The sequence below is a fragment of the Cyprinodon tularosa genome, unplaced genomic scaffold (genome assembly GCF_016077235.1).
Source record: "Cyprinodon tularosa strain WSP-4 unplaced genomic scaffold, ASM1607723v1 ctg289, whole genome shotgun sequence".
NCBI lineage: Eukaryota > Metazoa > Chordata > Actinopteri > Cyprinodontiformes > Cyprinodontidae > Cyprinodon > Cyprinodon tularosa.
The window spans coordinates 839,178-859,075 of NW_024038995.1; the positions used below are offsets into that span (position 1 = coordinate 839,178).

Here is a 19,898-nt window from a genome sequence, read left to right on the forward strand (position 1 = left end):
GTTTAAGTTGCCAGTTTTATTTCATGCTGACAAGGAGCAAAATAATAAAAACCAGGGGTATAGTTCAACATTTACAAAAGAGGAGAAGGCCCACTGGAAAAAAAAAAAAAGTTAATTGGATTTTAAATATTTCATTTTAATATTAAAAAAAGTCAGAATTCTGACTCTCATCTCATAATTCTGACTTTTCTCTCAGAATTCTGACATTTTTTTCTCAGAATTCTGACTCTTTTCTCAGAAATCTGACTTTTTTTCTCAGAATTCTTGCAATTTTTTCTCAGAATTCTGAATTAAATATCATATTTCTGACTTTAATGTCAGAATTTTCTATCTTAATTTTAAAGGGCACCATGAAGGAAGAGCTGTGGGAGCACTCAGCTTCGCTGACAAAGATGTGAGTTGTTTGGGAGGGCCAGTAACACACTGGTGGAAAATGGTGGAATTAGGCGACTTGTTTACATGCCCGAGGGTTCACCGGTGATGCTTTTTTAATTAGTGGAAGAGCAGAAGGTGATTAAAACAAGAGAGCTAGTTTAGTCTCTAAAACAGTCATGTCTACAGCTTGATGCTGACATGTTTGTTATCCCCATGCTATGCCCATCCTGAAACATGATGGTTGCAGAACAATGCCTCGGGATGTTTTTGTCCAGCAGGGACAGAGAAGCTGATCAGACTTGATGGTAAGATGGATGGAGACCAGTACTGCACACCTTAACTGATAGCGGGAGATGATTTCCATCACATTTAATCATGTTATGTTCTATTCAGTTCATTTATATATTTACAATTCACAACACATGTCATCGCAAGACTTTACAATTCAACCAGACCATAAAGTCAAATTGATTGAAAGTTTTCTATCTAAGGAAAACCAGTTGATTGCATCGACTCATTGACTCGAAGGCAATCCCTCACACCAAGCATGCTTGTAGCGACAGTGGAGAGGAAAACTTTCTTTTAATAGGAAGCAACCTCCAGCAGAACCAGGCTCAATGTAATTTGCCATCTGCCAAGGCCGAGTGGGGTTCAAGGAGACAGAAGCAGAAAAAGAAGCATAGATACATAAGGCAACCGTAAAAGCCCTGTCCAGGAAACACACAGCCAGGCAGAAGAGCTCAGAGCCAGCTCCAATGTGAGAGCATGAAGAGAGCACATCCAGTTAGTCACAGTCAGAGAAACAGGACTACACTGGAAAAACAGGCCAAGCTCCAACATCTAGAAACAAAGGTAATATTTATCTCCAGGATGAAGTCACAGCCATACAAGAACAGACCAGATGAAGCTACTATGGGAAAAAGCAGAGAGAGCAGAATGTTAGAGATTGAACTAATAGATTCTACAGATAGGGAGAATAGATAAAATGAAGCAGAATGATGAAATGGGGGTCCCTATGTCCTCCAGAAGTCTAAGCCTATAGCAGCATAACTATAGAGATAGCAGTGGATAACCTGGGCCACTTTAACTATAAGCTTTATCAAAAAGGAAAGTTTTAAGCCTAGCCTTAAAAGTAGACAGGGTGTCTGCCTCACGGACTAAAACTGGTAGTTGGTTCCACAGGAGAGGAGCCTGATAACTAAAAGATCTGCCTCCCATTTTACTTTGTCTACTATGTTGATTAAGTGAAGGCAGAATCCAAACTCAAATGCCCACCACACTTTTCAAATATGTTTGAAGAGGAAAAAAAAAAACTCCCCTTCTCATTCCTATTTCCTGCTGGTCTATGACATATACTTACAAGATTTTGTTAATGTTGGTGGATATAATGTATGGATACTTTTGCAAGGCACTGAAATTTTCATGCTTGAAAGCAAAACATTGAAGATAGATTTAATGCCATATTTCCACATACGGTAAATAGAAATAGTCTGTTTAAACATGTGGGTAAAAGTTCAATATTTAGTGACCGTCACGGTGACCTATTAAAAATTTACTTTATCTGATAAATTATTAAAAGGCCAAGAAGAATGGCCATTTATTTACATCCCTTTAAAAAAAGGAGAATTCAGTCAGATGAGGAAAAAAAACACAATAATTGCTCAATAAGACCCAGTTATGGGGTAAGTTGGTTTGATTTATTTAATAAATAATTTGACAAACCAGGTTTATTTGAACAAATGTGTGAAGGCACTTTAAAATAATTTTGGCAGTTTTCTTTTAGGACAGGAACAAAATCGTAAATCAAAACCCCTGTTTTCTGTAGATCTAAACCATTGATTGAGGCAAGAAGTAAAATAAAAATAAAAAATTTCAAAGTAATATTCTATCAACAAAATAAGGCATGTATTTGGTGCTGCTGAAATGAAGGACCTGAGATGGCTTCAAGTTGAGCCAATAAGACCTGAAACAGTTAAGCTACTGTAAACCGACGTCCTTATAGAGGCAGAGAAACGCAGAGAAAATAAGACTTAAAATGATTGTTCAGCTGCAGAAAAAAAGCAAACATGTCTTTTAGATTCATATATGGCTTTACATAGAGCCCCAAACAGACTGTACACATTTCATTTCATACATGCAGGTTTAAAAACAAACTCCTTATTCCTCTGACCTTTAGTCAGACGGCAGATCCATCTTAAAATATTTGATTCTTTTCCCGGTGACGGATTGATTCCCTCCCACTGAACAGAGCAACCCTCCAGAGGAGGGTTCAGTAAAAGGTAAAGGCACCCCTTAGCTTTTCCATTAAAAAAAAAACATTCTTTCTAAAATCCAGACTTTTTACAAAGATAAAGCAAAGAAAATCAAAACAAGTTATGAAAAACAGTGGTAGGATGCATCTATCATTTGGCCACTACGACGACAAACAGTGAACATTGTTGTATAAAACCCCCCCCTGCTCGATCCCCTCGGCTTCCTTCCCTCGGCCATTTTCCTCCTCATGTACAGTGTCGTCACAAAGGAGAGAGAAGCTCAATCATTTCCCCTCGTACTTCGGGTTAACCACAGTTGTGACAGCGCTTTTGTAGATGGGATTCTCACCCTGCAGTTGAAGAGGAGAAGAAAAAGTCAGGATTTTTTTTTTTTGTCTTCACAGTTTGCTATCATGTCCTTTCATTGCTTCTCTTCAGACTTTTTTTTTGCTCATCAGTACAGTCCTGGAGAACGACTGATCAAGAACCACAGTATTTTTTAGTCCTACTGTGGTCAATCAGAACCAAGAGCTGCTTATGCAGTAGTCCAAATCCAGCTGATTGCCTTCTTCCTTTTAATATGGTGTTTTTGCAGCAAATAATGACACTAGGGGGCAGCATTACAGAAAGGGAAGAGGCAACTCCCTCAAAAGACAATAAGGAAAGCTCTAATTCTTTATCCATCTCCTTGTTTCAATATTTTTCATTTCAATTAACTAACAGAGAAGATGGAATTGAAAAATTCTATAAAAAACACTCAGATGTTTAAAGATTAAAACTAGTCTGCAGAGGAATTCCAGCCGTTCTGACAGCCTGTCACATCTAGCGACAGAAGGTTTTTCCTGTTCTCTTTTCAGATTTGTAAAAAAAAATCTTTCCATCTTTCTGCTCTATCCTTTAAATGACTTGGTTGTAAGATGAAAAAAGAACAGGTAAAAAGTTCAAGTTGTGAGGATATGTTGGTGAGGCAGTGAAGTCAGGGTAGTGTGAGAAGTTTAAACATTTCAAGTCCTGGTCTAACCCACTCACCGTGTCCCAGATGGCGTTCATCTTCTCCTTCTCAAACTTGGCAAACTCTCTGCGGTCATGAATGATCATGAGGAGCTTCCAGATGAGCAGGAGCGCAAGGCCGATCATCACAATGCCAGCGACAACACCCGCCACGATGGGGATGATGTCAGGACCAGCTGGGCACTCTAAAACAGGAAAAGAGAATTATTTCTGTTTCAACATAATTATTTGCCCTCTATAAGACCAGGCTCTAACAGGCAGTAGTTTATACTCTAACTTGATGCTTTACTGGATGAAGGTAAACATTTCAACATCAGGCTTAAGATGCAAAGAAAGAAAAGATGGAACAATGGACTGATTCAGCAATTTGAAAAGAGTTAAGGGGATAAAGTCTTAAAGCACTATTTTCTATATTTGGTTTCTGTTACTTTAAAGGGTATGCTTAATACTTTCCTTTTTGATAACGCCTATAGGCCTCAGGTTATCCTGAGCTACCTCTATAGTTATGCTACTATAGGCTTAGACTGCTGGAGGACATAGGGACCCATTTTTCTTCATTCTATCCCTTTTCTCCCATTCTGCAGTATTTGTTAGATCAATCTCTGACATTCTGCTCTCTCAGCTTTTTCTCATAGTAGCTTCATCTCTCTTTCATCTCTTTGACATTAAAATGGCTCAGAGCTCCTGTGCATAACCGTTTCTTTCCCAGGCAGAGCTTGTTCAGTTTTACCTTTTCTAATATGGAAACTATTTATAGATCAGTGCTTCTGTTCTTTTTGTATGTCTGCTTCCATCTCCTTGAGCCCCTTGGCTGTTCACTCTGAACCCCAATTCTGCTGAAGGTTTCTACCCGTTAAAAAGGAGCTTTTCCTCTCTACTCTTGCTGCATGCATGCTCAGAGTGAGGGACTACTGAAGAGTCGACAACACAACGCAAGCCAATATCTACTGTTGCCACATCCAGGAGGTGTTTGTCCTTTAAAAGATGTCAACTCGATGCAGCTTGTTTTCATTAGACAGAAAGTTTTTACCAATCTGACTGTATGATCTGATTGAATTGTCGTCATAAAAGGCCTTGAGATGGCATGTGCTGTTTATTAGTGTTATATGAATAAACTAAATTATCTGCATTAAATGAAAGCAGCTGGTCCAACCTACCAGGCTTTTCCACGACATGGACCTCCTTGATGTCGTCCCTGACAGCGAGGGTGAAGTAGAACCAGCAGTCATTCTCGTCCCTCTCCTTGCAGAAGGTGAGTGGGAAGGACTGGTCATTAGGCTGAGGTAGGTTGTCCCTCTCTGGTACCTTTTTGAGGAGGATCTTCTTGCAGTCCTCACTACAGGTGTCCTTCTTCTCACCACTTTGGAAGGTCAGGCACTGCACACAATCCCTGGGTAGAGACACAGAGCACAGCGCAGCATTTCTAGAGCTGTAATGGAAAGCTTAGGCTTGGCCTCTGAAACTCCAGGACTGAAAAAATCTTAGCAAAGATGTTAGCAATTGATTATATCATTGTTCCAACCCCCACAACATTTCTGGCTGACCGAGACCCTCATTGACATTAAACATTTTGTGCTTTTATTTTGAATTAATTATCCTCTATACAAAGTATACACAAGAGGAAAAAAAACAAAACAAAAAAAACATCGTAATCATCATACACCCTATTTTCAGGGCTGTTTTCTATGAATTTAAAAGCTTCCATTTTTATGCAGTTTTAAAATTATTTCTTCTTTTATTCAGTAAGAACAGCCCCTCCCCCCTAAAAAAAAAATAAAAATAAAAAACTCAAAAGGAAGTATCAATGAGGATGGGGTCTGGACCACTATTCTTTGTATAAATGTTTAAACTGAGTCACACTAAATGGTTCTCCACCAATGGCAGATTTCTGCATATTAATCCAACACAAAGATTAAAGTCAAGACTCTAATTGGACCAATAAGTAAACCTTCATTTCTTTGAGCAGTTCAGAGCAAGTCTTTCAGGAGTGACATGGATCACCATCATGCAGACAAAACACGAAGGCTACGTTCACACTGCAGCCTGAAGTGACCAAAATAAACATTTTTTGCCCACATGTGACCTGGATCTGATCTTTTCATGGCTGTCTGAACAACACAGATGCGATTTTTTCCAATGCGACCCAGGCCACTTGGCTATGTGGTCCTGAATCTGATAAGAATCTGATCGTTTCAAATGCGACCTTGTGTGTGAACGGCCAGGTCACATTCATCCGACCTGAACATCATTAATACCAGACAAAGGTCACTATTCTGGGTCTTGCTACGTAGAAGAAGCAAGAAAAACAACAACCATGATGAATGATTATGCTGAGAGCAGTATTTATGTTTAACCATCTTGAAAAGATTGAGTTTTTAAGGTTGGAAAGATCGCTAGATGCGCTCCGGCGCTACCATTCATGTTTACTTCCGTAAACACAGAGCATTCTGGCCTGTGGGTCATTACGAGATAGAAGATAGAATACAAGTCACATATATTTGGAAATGTGAACAGCAACGCCAAAAAAAAAAATAAAAAATCAGATTTCATAAAAAAAAAAAAAATCAGAATTGAGCATCAAGGCCTGCAGTGTGAACGTAGCCAAAGAGACTCTGGGCATAAGGTCATAAACTGGGCAGAAATTCCCCTTTAGGGTTTTCCAAGGAAGCTTCATCGCCCATAAATTAATTTAAGTCATTTAGGTGTGAAGCAGCTAAGCAGCAAAACAATCCTCACAGGTCAGAAGACCCAACTATCATCACTGTAGCAAACAGAATACGGAGAAAGATTTGAGTACATTTCAGACACACCTGTGTTGCATCTTCAGTCAGGAGACTTCGATGGAAGTCGTTTCAGTCTCTTATTGATAAAACATGAGAATCGACTCTAATTGAGACAAGTGAGGCCTGAGGTTCTTTAGATGTTGCTTTGGGTTGTACTGTGACCTTCTGGATAAATCCTGCAGAGCCCTTATTGTAATTTCAGCAGACTGGACACTTTTGGGAAGACTCTTCCCTGTTTCCTGTTTTCTCTATTTATTAATTATAAGTTCTCACTGCATTTCAATGCAGTCCTAAAGCTTCCAGTCTGATAAATATCAGTGACAATTTCCTTTATTAATCTGCCCTTATTGTGACTCATCATATGAAATCGATTGTCCTCCTTCTTGTGGTCTGCAGGTTCAGTTATTCCTTGAATAAAACAATCCAGACAGGGTCTGACTTGTGAAACTAAAATAACCTTTTGGACCTAATCCAAATAATAGAAGATTTTTAATGAAAAAATAAAAAATAAATAAAAAAACAGGAAATTCTGACTCACTTGTGCTCTGGGCAAACACCCGGACAGGTAGGACAGACTTCGCAGGTGGGGCCCTGAAATTTGGTGTCGGTGCACATGCAGGTCCCGCATTCACATTTGCCGCGCCCATTGCAGACCTGTCCGTTTTTGGCGAGGCAGGTTGAGGTATCCATCGGGCACTCGCAGGCATTGCCCGTGTAGTTGGCATCACAGATGCACTTTCTGCACTCGCAGCGCCCGTTACCTACAAAGACAGCTGGAAATCAGTGGCTAAGAGTGTGACAAAGTGTTTCAGTTTGTGTTTACCACTTGTACTTATTCTTTCTTCTGATTTGTAAACCTTAAATTTAAACATTAGTTTGCAACTTTGACTTTCACTTACTATCCCGGGTTCCATCTACTTATGTTTAGGTTAAAGCTACTACTTCAGGATTATTGGATGAAATTTTTTGTTTCAAAATATATTCATGGTTTTTGTTTTCCTTTTTACTCACAATTGTTTGTTTAAGTATTCCCTACTAAATTGACTAAATGATGTCATCCATTACCTTGCTGGGTTCTACCATTTAGAGGGTTAAAGTTAAAGTAACTTTTTGAGTTATCTTGTATCACACAGTTTATTTTGCAGACTCTTTATGTAGATGAGTTTGTAAATTAGATTAATTTTGTTCTTGTTTCTCTGTTTAGACTTTGTTTTATTTTTTTTACCTGAGTAATTGAGGCTTGGTCCACTCAAGTACAGGTGTGTTGCCACTTGATTATATAAGCACTGAGCTCTTGGAAGCTCGAGATAAAATGTTTTGTCAGAGTGAAATGGAATAAAAGACAACAGAGAAACTGGAACCGGTGGCTGAAGCTGTTTGTTTTTGGTTCACCTGATTGATCCTCGACAAAATTACCTCACAAAGAGCTAAATACATACGGGAAAAATTAGCAGCTCCAGTCCTAACAGTAGTGATGGTGAGATGAAGCCTCATGAGGCATTGAACCGTTTGGCCAAATTGCTTCAATGATCCCCACAGTTAATGAGGCTTCATGTGAACATGTCACCACCTACTGGTGGAGGGCAGAACTACAGTTTGGAATAAAATCTGTGGCGTTTTTTTGCAACCGTTTTTCTCCTTTTCCCCTTTCAAGTTCCCTTGAAATTGTTAATGGTTGGTGTGTATAATAAAATCTTTTGTAATTTTTTTCAAAATTTTTTTCAAAAGTCAAAGACAGGTCTTGAACCATCAACTTCTAGAGTGAGAGCCTGTCTCTTGCAGATGACACCACCTACGTAGATGGCCATAGCAGGGACAAAATACTAGTTAAGAGTAACGTGTCAACACTGACTTTGTCCGGTGGTTTGCTCAAATTTTGATTATTACATTGTTTATTCTAACCAAATTAGTTTTAAGCTTCTTGACTGAACACTGAGGCTGTTTAGATGCCTGTGAAAATTCTTGTGCTTCCCGAACCACTTCCCGAAAGGGTCACGTGGTATCACGGTAGCGAGGCCTCGGACTACATTATTTTTGGCCTCACCTCTAAATGAATAACGCCTCGACACGCACTTCGGGGAAACGCCCCCTCCATTACTCGACACGCCTCAAAGCCTCGGCTCATCTCATAACATCACTACCTAACAGTCACTAGCTTAGCGGCCCACCCGAACATCTCAGATCTGAGCTCTCACCTTAAGGATATGTTTTCTTCCAGGTCCCTTTAAAATGTTTTTGCTGCATCATAACATGAGATACTTCCGCATATCAGGTTCTCCAAAATACAAGGAGCCGTCCTTCCAGTCAATTGTGATAAACAAGCTTTTGTCCAATGACAGTCAATACATGTTGATGAATCATTTTCTTTTGCCATATTAACCTACTAACTAGCTCTGCCCATCTTGGCGTAACTATTGCCATTTTATCCTCATGCAGGACTACTTGAAGAGCTACCTAATTTTATGCCACTGCATCTCAGTTCAATTAAAGTACAGACTCTCATCAGGCTACTCCAAAATCTTCATTTTACTTTAACACTTAACAGCATGTTTGCAACCTCCTGCATAAAGCAGGATATGATAAACTTGAAATTTATTTTTTTGATCTCGAAAAAGGAGATGAAACACATTGAAATTAGACCAATAAGAGATTTATCAGCTGCTAAGTAAAATATAAAAACAATATTTTGCTTATTGAGCCTTGAAAGTAATGAAATCAACTTATAGAGATGATCACCAAAACAAGAATTTCAGCAAAGTGCTGAGATAAACATCACAGAAACAACAGAATACTTGCATAAAGGTGTTGAGGACCTCTGAGGAGTTTTTTTATTTTGTTCTGATAACAGAGGAGGTTTTCAGGCCTACAATGGTATTCATGTAGCTGTGGTTTATTTTAATGTTCATAATGTATGCACTTGCTGTAATCTGGCTTCTACCTTGGTCGGGTCTTACTTATGAAAAAGATACTGATTCTCAATGCAACTTCGAGGTTACATTACAATGAAATAAAAGAAAAAAATGAACTCCTGGGTGAGTCGATGATGCGATGTTGAGTTGGAGTGACTAAGGGTGCGTGTAAACTTCTGGGAGGGTGGAGTTTAGTTTCTGTTGTCTCTATTTGTGGATAGTAGGATAGTAGTTTCCATCAGTTTTTTCTTAAGCACATTTTGAAGTATTGCATCCAAAAAGCTTTATCGAATGGCAACATTCAAAACAACTTCCTCAAATTTGCCAAAAAAAAGTTTTTATGCTTGCTTGAAGTTGAATTTTGCCAAAAGGTGTTAAAGGAGATGGAAATACTTTTTTTAAAATTAGCTCTGAAGTAGCAAATCTTTCGCTTTCATGACTGATCAGCTGTTTTTGCTGTCAGCATCTTCCCTGATGTTCTTATTATTTGCAGAGACATGGCTGGAAGCAACACAGCCATTAATAGCTGACATGTTGACGTAAGAACAACTTGCCCTACTGCAACACATTCTGCAACACTTCTGTTTATTATAGCCATGCATGACAACATAATGAGGATGATAAGTGGCGACATTTTTTGGTCGCTTCGTAATTCGCTTCTAAACCAAATGGAAACAACACAAATTATCTTTTCCTTTTTCTCAAACTTTTTTAAGGTGTGCATTTAAGTGGGAAGGAAACTGGCCTCCAAAATGCATAAAAATGGATTTTAATCTGTTCAGAATGACAGATATGAGAGAGTTTGATTTATATTTATTCCTACATTTCTTTAGATTGGGGGATTTGTTGCTTTTTGAGAGCTTTGCCTACTTTGTGTTGTATTTCTTGTTTATAACCAGGCACACTCATAGTTAATGAAGATTTAGATGGCTTAAAAAGAAAATAAAACACATTTAAACTCCACACATACAGAGCCCAGGCCCGGACATTTTATGCTGTTAAATAACGATTAGTTTAACAACTGCATTGTGAATTTAGAAATCTGTGCTCACATCACTGTATGAACACAGATATAGTTAATGGCGGCATAAATGCACTACGGTTCTGACCTCCACAGAGCTTGTTGTTGAAACGGTCGCAGTTGAAGTTGTCACATTCGCAGTACTGGCCGCTGTAAACCTCTGCAGGATTGGCCCGCTTCCTGCACTCGCAGGTACCGCAGACGCAGTCGCCATTGTTGCTGCAGATGTCGGTGCCGTTGTCCTTTCGGCAGCTGGCGTCCAGGTCGTCGGTTCGGACGTCGTCTTTGCTGCACTCGCACTCCAGGCCGATGCGACCCTCGTTACACCTGAAGCGAAACATTGAGGAAGCCAAATTATTCTGAAGTCAAAGTTGCAGATTAAAAAAGTTTTGCAGACAAAAACACCAAAAATAACTGTTTCTTACTTGCAGGCGCCGCACTCAAAGGTGCCATTGCCTTTGGAGCACTTCTTACTGTTGGTCTCTCCCTTCGCAGCACATTCACAATCACAGATGAAATCCAGAACTATTTCTACCTCCTCTTGGAAGCCCTGAGGTTTGATTTTAAAGGATTCCTGCTTCCCAGTAGATGGGCATTTTTCCGATGTTACAGTAATCTGGAAAAAGACCTGAAACCCCCCCAAAAAAAGATTATCTCTCATCTGTTTGAAGGACTGACACTTAACACGAGGGAAAGACTTTGAAGCTTTGTGAAAAAGTTTTTCCTCAGATGCATCTGCCTGATTCTCATTACCTCGTCTCCGATGGAGATGTTGGAGCATTTCCTGCCGTTCTCGTCTGTTCCGACCACGTTGTTCTTGCAGAAGGACTTATAGGAAATAGCAACTCCATCTGGCAGCTTCCCGTTTTCAAGAGTGACTTCAGAAGATAATGACTGCAAAAAGAAAGAAATATTAAAAACCAATTTTAGCTGAATCTTTTATTATTTGTAAGTCTGTTTTATTCCTGCATGTGAAAAGTGAACTTATGACAGAAGCTCATTTAACAGATGATTAAGGTAGAAATAAATCAGTTATCATAGACACTAGATTGAAAACACCAGGTGGCACTGACACGTCTTTTCTATAGGTTTTTGTTAAATGTGTCATTTATTCAGGCTATAAGCGGGGGGATAGGTGTTCTGGAAAGCAGGGGCGTAGAGTCCTGCACGGGTCGAGTTTTACCAACCCGCACCCGCCCGGATCACTACCGAACCCGACCCGTCACCTGCAGATATCTTCAATTCAAATCCAAACCCGACCCAACCCGTTGATATTTAACCCGTAACCCGACCCATTAACAGATCTAGTAATAGGCTATAGTATGCTGCGCTGCAGAACAGCGCCATTAACACTGCAGCAGAAGTGTATGCACTGACTGTGGCCTTTTTGGAGGGAAGCCCACACTGCCGGCAGGGCTTTAAGCTACAACAAGGGTGACCCCAGACAGTGCCTGATTAATATAACATTTCTGATGTCCATAACAACACACACGCATAAAAAAAAATCACCAACTACCCGCCCGCACTAAAAAAATATCTGCCCGACCCATTTATTTTTATTTATGTATTTTTCACCCGCAAAAGAGCATTTTAGCGGGTGACCCGCGGGTACCCCACCCGTAGCAGGACTCTACAGGGGCGTATGCCAGCATTAGAGACTCCAAAATGGGGAGCAGTTTCCCACTTAGCTCCTCAATTGAAGAAAAAAAATGCACTTATTTTAAGAAAAATTGGCTGGTTTAGATTTATCTATTTTTTTTTTTGCAGTTTGCAGAAAGAGACTAATACCGGTAGTAAAGCTACACTGGAGAAGAAAAAAAATAAAAAATAGATAGTCTTTTGTTTTGTTTTATCAAAATAAGTGCATTTGTTCTTAAATTGAAGAGGTAAAAAGACATTTTGCCAATGGAACAAGAACATTTTTGATTTAAAATAAGAAAACACAATTGCATTGTCTTAATTCAAGTGCAAATTATCTAATATTTTATTTTAAGAATAGAAATACGCATTCCATTGGCAAACTATCTTATTTACATATTCAAATCAAGGGTAAATACACTGAAATTATTTCTAGATTGTTTTTTTTCCATTGTTGCTGCACTAATTGCTAATATAAGATGCAAAAGCTGGTTTGGAATGTTAAAGGGCGGGTTATCCTCCTACAGCAGTGCGTCGCAGTGAGCTTGTTGCAGGTATTTTTGATTTATGCCAAAGGTGTAATCATGATCTCCGCTATGTTATTCTACGCCACAACGCAAGAGGGACAATCAGGAACTAGCTGTTGGTCTAGATACGGCCGAGGCGGTGAAGAAGTGAGGGCAAGTTTGTATGACAACGGAGGGACATGAGGGTGAAAAGAGCGGGGATCCAGGTGGAAAAAGGATCCCAACGTTCTCTCGCACCTCGCTCTTCCAGCTGGTCCAACTTAACGAGTGGTTTTCCACAATGGTGGTCATACACACAAAACAAGCCGGTAAGGAACCAAAGAGGAAATACGGATAGTGGATAGTAGGATGTAGATTTGACCAATCAGAGGACTCCTGTCTGCGGTCACCTACAATTTTGGAGAGGTGCACTAGAATGTCTGCGGCAGGAGGGGGGGCATATCTGCATTAACTGCACCTGGTACTAAGCATAAATCAGCCTTAACTGAGTGATGTCACCTCTGTTATTAATACAAAAAAAAAGCTGCTGACTGTGTGAAGGTCAGAGCTCCAATCATGTGTGTATGTTGGCAGTGTTGTTGGTGAATAAAAAAAACTGACTTTAAAACTGATGTCAGTTTATCGAGGCTCAGTCAGAACAGAAATCGTCTGTCAGATTGGGATGGCTGCTCGTCTATAACAGGAGGTATGCATGACTCTTACGTTGTAGGCATCGATGATGAGTTTGATCACGTTGCTGGAATTGGAGGACAGCATTCCAACAGCTGACTTGGGAATTAGGTTTTTGAGCTCCTGTAAGCAGAACAAGAAGAGGCCTGTTTGATAAGCAGCTCTGAGCTTTGATTCATTTGGTAAAGCAGCTGAACATTCACCTTATAAACCGACTGGAACTCCTCAGTTACCGCAAAGATCGTCTGGATGTTGTTTTCGCTTAGTTTCTGAACCAGATGAGCGATGGACGGGTAATCCTGCAATGTGACAAATATAAAAACCCTCAGGCTGATGATGCCGGGGGGAGAGCAGGACATATTCTGTAGTTTTGGAAACAGGAAGGCTACCTACATAGTAGTGGCTCATGGTGTACATGTTGTTCTCCAGGTGACACTTCCCGTCGTTGGGCAGGACGATCCCACCCAGTTTCCCGTCTCCTGCGAAGTGGAAACCCGCGTCAGTGGAGAACACCAGCAGACGGGTGACGTTCCTCCAGCCGATCTGCTTCTGTGATCAAAACAAAGATACTAGCTGTTAATGCTGAAGCTCCACTAAAAGCCTTCCGTCCGAACAGCAGGAATGAAAGGCTCACCTCGCACACTGCCACCTGCATGATGGCGTCAAACCCCCCCTCTGGGGAGTCCAGGTTGCCAGAGATCTGCTGCTGGCTCACAAGCTGGTTGAATTCGTCTCCGTTTTTGGTGAGCTTTAGGACGTTCTTGTAGCTGAAGGGGCTGGTGCAGTTGTGGCCGGAGCACGGGTTCAGCAGCCTGGCCGGGGTTGTGCTGATGTAGGGCATGACTGTCTTCTCAACGAAAGACCCAAAACCTGGAAACCAGGAAATATGATCAGAAATTGGAGCGGAGACATCAGGTGCATCGACTGAAACTTCCTCTTCCTCTTTCAGCTCTGCTTTAAAACATCGACTTGACTCAAATTTCAACACAGTAACATAAAATATCTAAAAAAAAAATAAAACTATGGTTGGATGAAGAGACGATCTCACAAAGTGGGCAAAGAAACTGATAATAAGGAGGAAGGGCAGACTGATTGGAGGATAAAGACAGAAACAGGAAATATAAATATGATCCTAATCAGTTTTATTTTATTTTTGATCATTCTGTGTGATGGGCAAACCACAGGAAACTAAACTGCAATAAACATTAAAATGTAGAAAATACGTCACTGTTTTGTCACTCACACAGAAAGCCAAAGTGTTTCACCGTTAAAACTGAACTTTTCACATGTTTGGCCAATCAGAAAGATCTTTTGGATTAGATTCTCTCATAGTTTTACATATTACATAATTTACATTTGAGACAAATTCCCACATTTTCACACCTCCTGTCAGTGAAGAAGGCGAACTGGATGATCTTCTATCTACCGGTAAGTCTTTTTTACCTTCCAGACTAAATTTACCACGCTTACCAAGGTGGGGCCAAAGTTGTTTGTATGGGAGCAAAAAAAAAAAAAAAAAAAAAAAGTTGATACTAAAAACTAAATATATAACAAAAGGAAAGAGCAGCTTGTTTAGCATTTTAGGTGACACACAAAGCCAAGTCCAGATCTAACAGATGAAAACTGTGATCAGATATTAATACGGCTGGTGCACACTAGTTTCTAATTAATTACAAGTTAATTTTTAAACTTAAATATTAAATTGGTTCAAGGAGATTAATCATTTACGTTCTCTTCTGTAAGCTGATATAATAAATCAATTTAGTGTTACACTGCAAAGATCGATCTAAATAAGGAAAAACCTTCTTAAAATAACGGTATTTTCCCTTAATTTAAGCAGATAATAAGATAATCTGCAAAAGGAATGAGTGTCTTTCCGCTTACAGTAAGACATTCTGCATTATATCTAATAAAAGGATATGATGCACTTAAAATAAGTCAGTAAAGTTGTTTTGCTCTTATTTTAAATGTACATCATCTTATTCTAACCTTATTGTCTAACCTTCCTGTTAAAATCAAAGAAAATGCTTTTAATTCAAGAAAAACGGATGTACTAGGATTTTAAATTTTCAATTCAGTTTATTTTGCAGATTACTTTCTTGCAGAGTAATTTATTTGTACATGACCCATATGAGGGGCCAGGACCTGCTCTACAGTCAAACTGGCTCCTGCTGGCCCCCCATCTAGAACCGCCCATCAGCGTGGCGCAGAGAGCCACCATGATGCTGCTCGTCCTCCTGAATATCTGACGACAGTCCAACACTCGTCAGGCAACAGAAACTTACCAAATTTTTTGCGACGGACCCAGAGCAGAAAGTCATCAACGCTGCATGCTTACAGTGCATCCAGACAGTTATTACGGCGCTTTAATTCTTTTTTTTTATGGAACATCTACACACTAGGGGTGGAACCGTTCACAAAATCCACGGTTCGGTTCGGTTCACGGTTTCGTAGTCACGGTTTTCGGTTCGGTTCGGTATATGTTGATTGTTAGCCTGACATGTTGGTCGTGTTTCTGTTAGCATAAACAACATGTGTTGCACAATGCTTGCACCCTGTTGCACTTTTATCCACAACTTTCTTTCCGCCGTCATCGTAGGTCACTCTAAATGCAAAGCGCTCCCATACAGCAGACCTATAAAGTGCTGCTACACCCGGCTAAGCTGCTTCGCTTCTTCTTCTTCTTGTTTACTACTGGTGGTTGGCTTTGGTCGCAGTACCGCCACCTTCTGCTCTGGAGTGTAAACGCTTCGCCTATGAGAAAAAGGAGCAGCGCATGAAACGAACGCAACACACGCGAACCGAACTGAGACAGTCGAACCGAACGGTTCGGACGGTTTTCATAAACCGTTCCATCCCTAATACACACAAGCATGTCGAATTTGTGTGGAAGAATTTGAACAATGTGCAAATTAACCTCTTTCCACATAAAATCTGCTCACAAATTTGTGTGAAGGTGTTTAAAGGACAGCTTAACTGATTTTATTCTGGAATAAGGCTGAAAAATAAGAAAATGTTGAAAAAGTGAAGAAGTTTTGAACACTTCTGGATGCAGCATTAATCTGGACATTAAGCAATGTTACTGCAGGTTTTTAATATTCTGCAGTCCTAATGCATCTGATGCCTTTTATCTCACTGGTTTTTCACTCACCAATCCTGAAGTCTGTGGTGATGTCCTGCATTTCCCTCATTAGGTCGGTGCCAAGGTTCTTAACATTTTCCAAGTCGTCCTTCATAGAGTATGAGAGGTCCATCAGGTAATACAGGTCAATGGGGTAGTCCTCAGCACGCTTGAATTTCAGCTTAAAGGTCTGCGGCTCACCTGAGGAAAAACAAAGGAGCGGAGAGGCCATCGATAATCTACCTCTGCTCTGTTCACACGGCAACAGAAAAACTCATAACCTCTCCGAAAACAACATTTTTCACATTTCTGTAGTTTATAACAAAAACATAAATGCTACAGTGTATGATATGTTTACCAGATCGGAGTTTCAGGGTGAGTTTCTGAGGCTGGATCTGGGTGATCTGCTCAGGTTTCAGTTTCTCAGTCCTGTCCTTGCGAACCGTGACTGGTCTGTCCTTGTCGACGGTGATGCTTCCACGCGGGTTTTCAATTTGTTTACATTTTCTTTCCTTCAGGGACTCCAGGTCGTCACAACGGGCTGACTTGGGAGAACCAATCGTGAGGAAATTCTGCGATAAGGCAAAGAAATTGTTAGGGAAACCAAGCTGTTTCTGCAGAGCCTCTCATGAACACAGGCTCCATTACATTGATGGAAAACAAACACCAAAAGTCCTAAAAGAATAAAAAAACATTTATTTCAAAAGATTTATTCATTTGAGAGGAAACAAAATGTAGCCTGAATATTTTCATTTCAAATCTGAATATATTTCATGTTTTCTTTTCTAGAACAAAAAATGTTGTTGCAGTTTAAACAGTTAATACTGATGAATGAGACTCTGCTCTCGTAAGTGGGGCTTAAAAAAAAAAGTTAATCATTAAAATAATCATCAACTAATTCAACAGAGTGAATTGCAGTATACATATGCTGAAACATGACATTTGATGAAACAACAACCCACTCAGCCCAATAATCGGACTAAACCTCATAAACTTTGCATTTATGATGAAAAACATTCTATTCTGTAAATATAATCTATACAGAACCCCTTCAGCTTCAAATGCTGTTAAAAATCTCCAATTAGGCACCTTTTGCTATCCAGTCAAAAAAATAATTATAATAATAAATTAGAGATATAATCCATTAGCTGCAACACTTAACAGAACCAACCCCTAAAGGATTATTTATATTCAGAAACCAGGTCGTCTGCGTGTGTCGCAATTAACACAGATATGCCCCTGCCCCTTCCGCAGACACTCTGGTGCTCCTCTCCAAAATTGTAGGTGACCACAGACAGGAGGCCTCTGATTGGTCAAATCTACATCTGCTCTACACTATGCATATTTCCTGTTTGGTACCTTACCGGCTTGTTTTGTTTGTATGACCGCCATTGTGGAAAACGACTCGTGAAGATTGACCTGCTAGAAGAGCGATGTGCGTGAGAACGCTGGGACCCTTTTTCAAACCTGGATCCCTGCTCTTTTCCGCCCTCATGTCCCTCCATTTTCGCCGAATCTAGACCCACAGCTAGTTCCTGATTGTCCCTCTTGCGTTGTGGCGTGGAATAACATAGCAAAGACCACGCTTCAATATTGGGCATAAATCAAAAACATTTGTGAAAAACTAACTGCGAAACACTGCTGCTGGAGGATAACCAGTCCTTCCAAACCAGCTTTTGCATCTTATATTAGCAATTAGTGCAGCAACACTGGAAAAAACTATCTAGAAATAAGTAAAATTGTCTTAAATTAGGTGTATTTACCTTTAATTTGAATATGTAAATGAGATAGTTTGCCAGTATTGTGAGATACACTATAAGGTGTCTAATTATGGAATTTTCTTTGGTGTCATTTGGTCTCATATTAAGGGACTAACTTAAAATTTGTCATTAAAGAGGCAATACAGAGTTTTCTAATTATACTGCCACCTGTGGCCTAAACAGAACTGCAGCACTCTTCTGCTCGTTCTCGTAGCTGGAGTTTATCATCTATCTTGAATATAGTGCTTCGGTTGTTTGCTAATTTGGACCCACATGGACGCGCTTGACGTCCTTGAAATCCTGTGCATAGAGGTTATAAACAGGACCGGTGCCAGAGGGCAGTCCTGTCGGTAAGCAGCATGCACCGGGAGCAAGTCTCATTTAATGCCAGCAATGTGGACCAAACTGCGTACCAACTGGAGGTAGGAGTTAAACACTTCCCTGACCGAGGGCTAAACCAGACGTCCCAAGCAGACCCTCACTACTCACCTGGGCCTGCCAAGTCTGTCCAGGCCTCCTCCTCTTCCAGTTTATTCAAATGTCGAAGTCACAGGATACAACTACAAAGTCAATCATGGACCTCCGGCCTAGGGTGCCCCGATGCCAGGTCCCCTGATCCTTATGCATGAACACAGTGTTCATTCTGGACAAACTACGACTTGCACAGAAGTCCAGTAATGGAACACTGGTCTGGTTCACACCTGGGGGTCCATTCCTTCCAATCATGTCCCACCAGGTTTCACTACCCCCCACTGCTACAAATTTAGGTTTTGAAACAATCAATCATCAACCACTGCCAAATGATGACTCATAAAGATGGAGTGAATTATTGACTCAGCATTTAACTTTCTTAAAAAAGGAAAACAGCGAAGTTAACCACAGATTTCAATGAAGCATTCTCTGTCACAGAGAACAAGAGATTTCTTTAAAAGTCATACAGTTTTGGCACATGCTTGCTCATTAAAAGCGACTGTTTTAAAGTTAATGATTGAGTGGAATCAAACAATCACTTTCACCCAGCGCTCCCTGATGCTTGGTTTAAACTCGCCGTGTCATTAAGGGCGTGAGGACGGACCGCGTGCAGCTTACGCGCTATATCGCGCACCTCTGAGTTTTTGTAAAACCTGCAACGGACCGCACACGCCAGCCTCGTTCCAAATAGGGTTATATGATGTTCTCAAAGAAGTTTGCCTTTATTGACATCAAATGGTGCAGACGGTTAAAGTGGAACAGGTTGGTTAAATGCTAAGTTTATTTAGTGACTGAAAATAGCAAACGGGGGAGTTCATTGGGCAAGCTTGTGGTGAAAACAAGGACATTAGTTTCGGTTTCAATCACATAAAAAATAAAGTCTGAAACTACCCATGAAATACAGTTGGGGTGAGTAGTGGCGTGGGTATTGCGTTTTGATACAAATCACAACACTTGGGTCATAATACGATATATTAAAATATTTTTCCGACTATCAAAATGAAATGCATAGATAAAAAAGCAAGTGCTGCTCTTCCATTGTGACTGCCTGAACTACAGATATGCTGCACAGCATGAGGACTCCACAGCTCTATCTGCCAGAGAAGCAGTGCAGAGGTAGCTCATTTTCCGTTATTGTTTTGGGTGAAAATGTTTTGCTTTTTTTAAAATCAATACTAAGAAATAAAAGACTGATATTATATCGGGCAGCCAAAAATCACGACATATATCACCGAATTGTTTTTTTTTTTCCACCTCACCCCTAGCATACAATGCATTCAGCTTTTATAAAGTGAAAGACTTTTTTTCTATAGGTTATATAAAAACAAAGAAAGGTCCATATGGGATTTGCAGGGTGCTGG

General features: G+C 40.1%; 1 protein-coding gene across 2 annotated transcripts in view; it reads right to left on the reverse strand.

Moving 5' to 3' along the window:
- Positions 1-2,446: 2,446 nt before the first annotated feature.
- LOC119787141 (integrin beta-1-like) overlaps positions 2,447-19,898 on the reverse strand; it is a 37,830-nt gene continuing 20,378 nt past the window's right edge. For both annotated transcript variants that reach the window (XM_038290797.1, XM_038290796.1), the window contains exons 4-16: positions 16,665-16,878; positions 16,337-16,507; positions 13,820-14,055; positions 13,579-13,734; positions 13,389-13,484; positions 13,219-13,308; positions 11,105-11,245; positions 10,777-10,979; positions 10,440-10,678; positions 6,960-7,182; positions 4,796-5,028; positions 3,657-3,823; positions 2,447-2,977 (exon numbers count right to left, since the gene is read on the reverse strand). In XM_038290797.1, the coding sequence (XP_038146725.1) occupies positions 2,912-2,977; positions 3,657-3,823; positions 4,796-5,028; positions 6,960-7,182; positions 10,440-10,678; positions 10,777-10,979; positions 11,105-11,245; positions 13,219-13,308; positions 13,389-13,484; positions 13,579-13,734; positions 13,820-14,055; positions 16,337-16,507; positions 16,665-16,878 (2,235 nt within the window). In that variant the 3' untranslated portion in view covers positions 2,447-2,911. The remainder of the gene's footprint in view (positions 2,978-3,656; positions 3,824-4,795; positions 5,029-6,959; positions 7,183-10,439; positions 10,679-10,776; positions 10,980-11,104; positions 11,246-13,218; positions 13,309-13,388; positions 13,485-13,578; positions 13,735-13,819; positions 14,056-16,336; positions 16,508-16,664; positions 16,879-19,898) is intronic.